Source organism: Phoenix dactylifera, chromosome 1, assembly GCF_009389715.1.
Source record: "Phoenix dactylifera cultivar Barhee BC4 chromosome 1, palm_55x_up_171113_PBpolish2nd_filt_p, whole genome shotgun sequence".
Classification (NCBI taxonomy): Eukaryota; Viridiplantae; Streptophyta; class Magnoliopsida; order Arecales; family Arecaceae; genus Phoenix; species Phoenix dactylifera.
This window is the reverse complement of record NC_052392.1, coordinates 19,519,749-19,528,354: the sequence shown is the minus strand read 5'-3', so window position 1 is coordinate 19,528,354 and position 8,606 is coordinate 19,519,749. Positions and strand designations below refer to the sequence as shown.

General features: G+C 41.3%; 1 protein-coding gene across 4 annotated transcripts; it reads left to right on the top strand.

The window, feature by feature from the left end:
• The first annotated feature begins 1,275 nt into the window (after nucleotides 1-1,275).
• On the top strand, nucleotides 1,276-7,593 carry LOC103701523. 4 transcript variants are annotated; one of them, XM_039129011.1, is made up of 6 exons: nucleotides 1,276-2,237; nucleotides 3,883-5,172; nucleotides 5,396-5,446; nucleotides 5,630-5,728; nucleotides 6,271-6,411; nucleotides 6,597-7,140. In XM_039129011.1, the coding sequence occupies exons 2-6, from the start codon at nucleotides 3,949-3,951 to the stop codon at nucleotides 6,666-6,668; spliced, it is 1,587 nt and encodes a 528-aa protein (XP_038984939.1). In that variant the 5' UTR covers nucleotides 1,276-2,237; nucleotides 3,883-3,948; the 3' UTR covers nucleotides 6,669-7,140. The 4 variants fall into 4 exon arrangements, with proteins under 4 accessions (XP_038984939.1, XP_008781825.1, XP_008781823.1 ...); XM_008783603.4 differs by lacking the exon at nucleotides 6,597-7,140 and adding an exon at nucleotides 7,188-7,593 and having other exon boundaries at nucleotides 1,308-2,076; XM_008783601.4 differs by lacking the exon at nucleotides 6,597-7,140 and adding an exon at nucleotides 7,188-7,593 and having other exon boundaries at nucleotides 1,308-2,237.
• Nucleotides 7,594-8,606: the final 1,013 nt, after the last annotated feature.

Genomic DNA, 8,606 nt, shown 5'->3' with positions numbered 1-8,606 from the left:
TATGAACAGGACGCACAACCTAAAAGCTGCAGGATACAATATTTATCGTATGAATCAAGTCATGTAATAGTGTGCAACTTCTCATAGGCAATTTTTTTTTTAATCTTAGAAAAATGAAAAACTGAAATAATTCCTACATGTAATGTTACATCCAAATCTTGACTATAAGATGGATTATATTTGTTGCTCGAAATTGGACCCGGAAGTGACACGGACCAAGGAGGAGGAGCTCCGGCAGGAGATACGACGGGGTGCGTTCTTCGGAGGACCTGCAAGAAGCTGGTGGCCAGAGGTTCCGTCGCCAGCCTCCGATGTTTAAGTCAGAGAGATTTTTTTGGTGAAGCGAAGTTACGTAAAAGGAAAAAGGATCTCTCTCTAGAAGGAAGAAGTCCCTCCTTTTTATACGAGAGGTGTATGGATTACCTGTGACGTGACTGTGCGAATTAATGAGTTACCGTCATGATTGGACGTGATCGTGTGAATTAATGAGTTACCGTGGATGGCCCGAAATTTTAGGCTGGTTGGAGGTCCGTTGAGACCATGCGCATTTAATCGTTGACAGTCGCTGGGCGGAGATCGCAGGATTGGATCCCGGATGAGGAGGAGAGAGACTTGATTTCCGGTGGAGTGGAGGGTTTTGCTTCGTCTTTTGACTGGGTCTCTTTTGGGCTTGAGGTCATGGGCTCAGCTTAACTGAGATTAAGGCTGCAAGGCTGCGAGCTCTGAGGTCGGGCGCATTGAGGTCGGGCGCCTTGAGGATTGCCGCCGTTGTGCTCGTCATTACGTGCCGGCGATATATCCATGTGTTTTGAGCAATACATTTTTTTCCCCTTATGGCAAAAATACATGAATAATGTGAAGCCCATAGAACCTAATTTTGAATTGGGCTTGGTGGTTGGAAATTGTTCGAATAGCTTGTGCAGGCCATTACACCTCAAATTTTGGCTCCACCGAAAGGAACGGAAGGTAATAATAATAATAAAAAAAAGGCCGTGCGAGACTGCGACCATTGCTTATAACTACTTGATACCCCCTTTATTCCGAACTTGGCCAAAGAACAACATGCACGCCATCTCTCTCTCTCTCTCGCTCTTTCTTGAGTGAGTTACACGTCATCTGTGATGTGGACCTGTAACACATTACTTGGAGGAGGAAGAAAGGAGGAGAAAAAAAAAAAAGGGACATCTTCACGAAGTTTCTTGTCATCCTAACCGTTAATTTAGTGGATAGAAATTAGGTTACGGATACATCTGGTTATTTTATTTTTTTCTCCATCATCCATTCCTCATGTTGGAATTGGGAAAAGAAAGAGAGAATCGTAAAAAAAAGGAAAAAAGGAAAAAAAAAAACTAATTCCACCTTCAAGAAGAAATCTTTGCTTCCTTTGGAGCTGAAGTGAGAATTAAAAATTTGATCTGTGCTTCAAATCGGGGGGGTCGGTTCAGGGTTTCCAGGGACGAAATCGATGGAAGGGGAAGGAAGGAAAAGGGGAAGGTGGAGAAGGAGTTGTTAATAAAAAGGGAAGCGAAGAGGGAAAGAGGGATTAATTCTGCTTTTTAGCGGCTGGAATAAAAGGGGATTTTTTGGGGAATAAAAATGCCTCCTTTTCGGTGGATGGTCGGCTCGCTGCCCTGGTGAGCGGCCCACGGAGAAGCGGCACGGCCCCACTTCCCACGTTCGATCCTATCTTCTCGTCGAATCCGACGGCTGTGATCTGGTCTCGGAGGCGAGGCATTCGGTTATGACCGCGAAGCGTCACACCCGGCGTCGGACTCTTCTGGGATCGTCTTCTGGAATCGTGTATTAAAGCCCGAATCCTTCGGCTCCTTCTCCCTCCCGTGGAACGATCCCTTCGGCCTCTCCTTTCTAAGGTTCGAGAATCAAAAGATCATTTTTCTCTTCCGCCTTTTTTAAGGTTCTGGAATTCCATGGCTCTCGTCTTGGTGTGTGACGTGTCGGTCTTTCGGCTTTTTTGGGTCGCGGTGTCGAATTTATGAGGAATTTGAGCGTTTTCTCCGCCAGAAATGGCGAGGTTTATTCCGGTTTGTTTGCATGCCATGACGTGTGGTTCTGAAGGTAGCTGAAATGGCTCCAAGCTCGTCTAAGTTTGGAAATTTGGCCTTTTTAGAACGGATACGGGGTTCTAAGTCACCTTCTTCTCTTTGCTCTCTTGTTCCGTCTTTAGTGGAATAACTTCTCCTCTGTGGGTGAATGGATTTTTGGACATGTTCTTGATGGTATAGAAATCTATTTCTCTCTATACGGGATGTAGTTTTAACGATTCGTGTCTTGTTTTATGTTTTTTATGCTAATTGATGTGGATCTGCATCGTAATTAGCAATCCCTCGCTGGTAATTAAATGCCTCTTGGAAGTTTTTTGCTGGTTGTTGTTCAAAACTGGATTTTCCCCCCTTGTTTTTCTTCTTGGTCTGTCATCCATGAACAATCTGGGAAGCTAGGAAATCGAACCGCTATGCCTTTGTTCCTTCTTAGTTTCTGTTACTTTGTAGTCCCAGTTTTATTTTTTCTTCTTTTAATTTTCTTTTGTTTTTGGATACGGTTTTAATCTACTTATTTCGGGCTTGATGCCATAGGCGGCAAATTGCTGGATATGTTGTTGATGTTGGAATTGAGTTCTGTAAGTGATGATTATTATATGCTCCCACCTGTATCTAGTATCCATATCAGTATGGTTGCTCTGCGCATGGCTTAGCGACTTGTTTGCTATCTATGACTCATCTTCACGAGAATTTTATAGCGTCCACCTATGGGTGTTTCATTTTCTTTTTCCTTAACAATCTTGTGATGCAAGTATTTGCCTTGATTTGGAGTTTACCATCTATAAGCTTTGAGATTAAACTTTGTTGTCGGCCCAGAAACATGCTAGAACTGATCCTCTGGATTGAATGAGATCATGGAAACTGCTGTGCCGAAAGAATCTTCTGCAAATGAATTTACTCTTTGTGCTATAAGATACCTCCAATGAAGTCATTAGATATGCACATTTGTTCATGCAGCATCCGTCTCTCATCTCAGGATCGATTATATTTTGTGACAGATATTTTCATCCATTGAGGGAATTGAGGGATCTTCAAGTCTATAATAGATGTTGGAAAGTGGTGTATCCTTGAGTTTGTGCTTAAAATGCTAAATTTTCCCTTTAGTGTTTTCTCTTGGCTGTGTTCTTAGATTATGGATTACATAATTCACTTTAGTTAGCAGCTAAGTCTACTAGAGTCATGAACGTTCTAAGAGAACACTATAAAGCGCTGCTGGTAGCCTGCCAATTACCTGTCTGATGTGGCATGAAGGGATTGGTGCGATTCACAGGGTGTAGGTGATCTTCTTTGGGGTAAATTTCCTATTTTGCCTATGGTGAACCAGCAGCACATCAGATTGCACAATCTGGTGGATGCTCCATGGCTTTTCTGTCATTCTAAAGGTGAAAGGATGTGAAAGTGGCCCACAATCTTGCTACTCGGACTGTGTAATAGAACAGAGTCGTTGGCTTGAAAGGCTGATGCTGTATGCTTGCTTGATCTTGCTTAGGCACTGAATTTCTCATTTACAAAAAATAATAAAATTGCAGCTATTGGCAATTACTGCATTTGAATCATTCTCATGTTGTTTGCTACGCTGCAGAAATCAGTCTCACTCTTTTCTCGGCACCTTCTGTCTGTTGACTATTGATCTTGTAATATTTTGCATTAAAGATCACTCAAGTCTTATTGTTGATTCGAAGCTTTACCTTAGTGTTGCCATCCTGACATCTGTGAATTGTACTGCACAATTTCCTTTTCACACTCAGGCTCCTTGTTTACGCCTGACCATTGTTCTTAAGCAATTGCATTCCTGATATAGATACGTGTTCACTTGTTGCAGAACTGAAGAAGCCCTATATCTTTAGGTTGAAGGTTGCATCTTTCTCATACGCATCTCCATCCCGAAATGGATGGGTACATGGGTAGAAAAACTGCTATCGGGCTTGTTTTGTCTAGAGGAGGCTTGAGCCTCACTTTTAGAGAACAAAATTTTGAGGACAGAAGCATTAAATATTGTAATCGATTAGGATGCAGCACTAGGATTTACTCCATGAATGACATCCAGACTGGCAACCAAGAAAAGGTCAAATATTCGAGGGGTTCTGTCCACTCTACGAACAGAAAAATGACAAATGGAAGCTCTTATGAATCATTTCATTCTTGTGACTTTAGAAAGACTCGTCAGGAGCGGCGTAGACAAACATCTTTGCAAGGGAGAGCTACTGCAGAAAGCAGTGATAGGCAGAGCAAGATTGAAGATTTGGACCGTGAAAACAAAAGATGGGAGATAAACAACTTGGAATATGATGGCAGACAGGGGGAGCCAGAAGATTCTGAATCCATTCCCATAACTAGAGGCAATCATATTGTATTTTCTGGTCCTGATGAATTTGAACCTGTAAATCTTCAAGCGTTTTCTGAAAGTGCAACTGAAGCATTGGGAAGCTGCAGCACCAGATTGAGTTCAAGAGCGTGTAAGCAAGTCAGCCGACGACACAGATATGGTGATCAGGGAACCTCTTCAAGTTCCTCCACCAGGCATTCTTCGACATCCAGAAACACCAGCCAGGCTGCTAAGCGCGCTACAAAGGGTGGGGGAGCTGAGTCAAAGAAGTCTGGTCTCAAACATCTTAGTCACACATCAGTATCAGATGTCCTTCCATCAGGTTGTTCCTCCAATTCTGGTCTTGACAGAAGGGTTAACACCCTGAGAAAGGGATCCTCAAAGGGAGGGACTTTGTCTGCCAGAGGCAAAAGCATGAGTGCATCCTTAAGTGGGGCAAATTCAGGTTCTCCAAGAAGAGGTTCTTCTGGCCTTGGCTTTTCTCTTCGAGAGCATTTGACGCCTCAACGAGCTTTAAGAAGGACAGGTGCAGTGTCGGTAAGAACATGCCTGGCTCCTAGTGGGGTGACTAGAACAAGGTTATCAGAACAAAGAGATTATTCTCTTTCAACACCGGAGCCTGTGACAATTGCTCAAATGCCTCAGACTGATTTTTCTGTACCAGAAGTTGTTCCTCGATGTTTATCAAGATCATCTCGTCCTGAAGATAGCAGCACACAAATGTTCAATGTCTCTATGGGAGACAGAAATGGCTACCAGCACTTTAACATAGAAGGAATTGCAGAGGTATGCATATCCTCTACTCCCATAATCGTAGACTCTTGTAATTAATATGCAAAGGAAAGAGAAATTCACAAAGACCAGGAATCAGTAACGTAATGGCTATCATGTTCTTTCATTTAAATCGTTCAGTGTTCTTGTCTTTATCTTCTTGTCTCTTACTATTGCTAGTGCTCATACTGATTGAACTAGGCACTAGAAAATGAAAGAGCTGCTTTCCGACTTGCAGGTTTTGTTGGCACTGGAAAGGATTGAACATGATGAAGAACTAACTTTTGAGGTTTTTAATCTCTCTTTTTTTTTTTTTTGCTTTTTCTCCTATCCATTTTATTTACCTATTAATGTTGAGAACAGTTTCATAACTCCAATAATGGATTGGCGAAAAATGAATTTTTAAAATCAATCCCTGACTGTTGGGTTTGAAGTCATGGTATTAATAGCAAGGTTGCTATATGTCTTGCAGCAACTATTGGCGCTAGGGACGGACTTGTTTTTGGATGGCCTGAACTTCCATGATCAACATAGAGGCATGAGGATGGACATCGATAATATGTCATATGAGGTCCATTCTATCATTGGATTGTGTATATTGTCATTAGACTGATCGATCACAATTTCATCTTCATAAAGTTTTTGTTTCTTAGCCTTCCATCTTTTTTATTTTCTTGTTTGTAGTTCAAAGTAATAAAGTACAAAAACTTCTGGTTAAAGAAGAACAAGAACTGCTTCTGGCTCTACCAGAAATGTCATCTCTGCTGTGGGCACTCGCTATTGCATATGACACCAATTTGATTCAAACTGTTGGAAATGGTCTTCATCCTCTCAAACATTGCTAACCATGGAGCTATCCCTCTGTTGTGTTCCTTAAATTTTTTCTCCTCCTTCAATTGATCAAAGATCATTATGACTTCTCTAGTCTATAAAATGGAAATTCAAATAACTTATTTATAACCAAGATGACTGAGGTCTCAAATGTCACTATTTATTGTTCATGTTTTTTGGTTGGTTATGTATCCATTCGAGCTTCAGCTTTCTGAATTCTTTAAGATTATCTATTGCTTGTAGGATTTCATTAACTTACCCAAGCATGTTTTTCACAAGCAGGAGTTGTTAGCCTTGGAGGAGAAAATGGGCACTGTCAGTACAGCCCTCACAGAAGAAGCATTATCAAAATGTCTTAAAAGAAGCATATATATGCCTGCTTCCACTGGCTGTGAGGAGGATATCAAATGCAGCATATGCCAGGTAATCTAACACCCACATTGCAGAACTTGTTAGAAAATGTCATATTGCATTTCCAATGCGTACCTTCATCTAACATGGAATTGGCTTTTCCAGTATGTATCCATGTCTATATATGAGTGCAATATTTGCATTGTTTCATAGTAGCTTGACTTCTCAGATATGTTGCATCTTTTTTTGCCTATCAGGAAGCCTTTAGCTGGTGCAGTGACTATAACTGTTGGACAAAACCTGTGCTTGTATTCAAGGGGAAAAATTAAATAGTTCCTTTTCCAAATTGATCAATTAAACGCAACAGAAAATGAACCCTGTATGAAGAAGTCGCTTGATGGATTTTGAATCCGAGAGAGAGAGAGAGAGCTGTTGCTAATCTGGTTTTTGTATCATCACAAAGGACATATCATACAGAGGCAGGCTTTAGTGTGCTCTGTTATGACCTGGTTGTCACGGATTTGAAACATGGAAGTATTACCTCTGCATGCAGGGGTAAGGCTGTGCGTGTATACATCTGACACTCTGCAGTGGCAGAAGCCTCGTGCACTGGGTTGTAGAGGACATATGGTGTATGACTGCCTAACATGGTGATGATAGAGTCCTTACCATCAGTCTGTTTGATGACCATGTTCTTGTGTCTGTGGCAAATGCTCATAATGGCTGGCATTGCTGCGAAAAATGGGCTAATTGCTCCTAAAATAGTTTGATATGGTTCTCTTTTTGGGACAACATGCCTAATATTTTTGTCTTCCTCTTCTGTTTGCTTTCTCCCTTTCTTTTTCCAGGAAGAGTATCTTGTCAGAGATGAGGTGGGCAAGTTGACATGCGAGCATCGTTTCCATGTAACCTGCATCCATCAGTGGCTTCGGCAGAAGAACTGGTGCCCTATCTGCAAAGCCTCTGCGTGTCCAGTCTCCTGAAACCCTCATAGCTTACCCACTAAAACAAGGATATCTGAACTTAACTGTACACTGCTCTCTCCTGTCTCTGTAAATAGCATTATCTTTCACCGTTCTTATGGAATAATGTGTATGGATCATAGGGATTTCTCCAAATTATTTTTCTTGTCTCAATTGTCAACAGAAAATTCTGCATTTTATTTAAAACATTAAAAGACTGTCCATTGGAAGTCTTCTTGTATGGGCATTAAACATCACCCATAAAAGAAATTAAAATTCATGCCTCTGTGAATCAGTTGTTCCATCATCCCTGCCAAGGGCCTGCCTTTGTGTTTCAACTGGTAAGGAATTGTGATTTTTTTTTTTTTTTTGAAGTGGAAGAACTTTTTGTTGGTTCTGAATTTAAGTAGCAGGAATTTCTTCTGTGTGATGCATGGCAGCTTCCTGCCTCACAGAACCTGCCTTTCTCCGAAGAAGAGCATTGACAAGGGAAATTTCAGGTCCTTGGTTCCTTGAGTATCAAATCGTTAGCTTTAACTTGCTATTTATTATTGGTTTCATGTGATATGGTTCCTGCTGCTCATTCTTAGCAATATTAGTCTAGAGCCCTTGAAAGAGCATTCCCCATCCATCAATCCAAACAACAGCTTTTAGGTGAAAGACAGCACAAACTTATAGGCCCTGTTTGGATTCTTGGATAGCTTGCCGGCAGAATAAATCCATATATGGCTCACACATTGAGCTTTTTGAGTTGCACAATGGGGAGGAAGTTTTACAAATATGGGAAATTTTGATTCATTCATGCAATCTGGTAGAACGCAAATCACCCAGAAGGAATGTAGTATCCTAATTCTTTTTTAGGATTGCACGATCTGAACAAAGGACAGAGCTCTCAAACAAGAGTTCGACTATGAGAATTGCATTTTAAGGTCAAAATTCTACTCAACAATCCAGAAGAAATGCAGGTGGCAGCTTTGTGCTCCACTCAAGAAACCCAAGTTTCCTGCCAAAATTTCTGGAGAGAACAGTGGTTCTTGCTGGTGAATCCTTCCTTAATTTGTATCAAATTTGACAAACCCTGTCCGGGGAACAGCATAAACCACTCTAGTCGGCACCTTCGACTGAAATGTGTGCTGATGCACCAGCATAGCACAAGCTCATCTGGAGTTCAATGGACCTTCCTGTCTGGTATAAGGCAAGATTTGCCAAAATTCTCAGATGAATCCAAGTAAGAACTGGAAGTATGACAAATTAAATATATATAGCATATCACAGCATGAACATTAACATATACGCTTAATATTG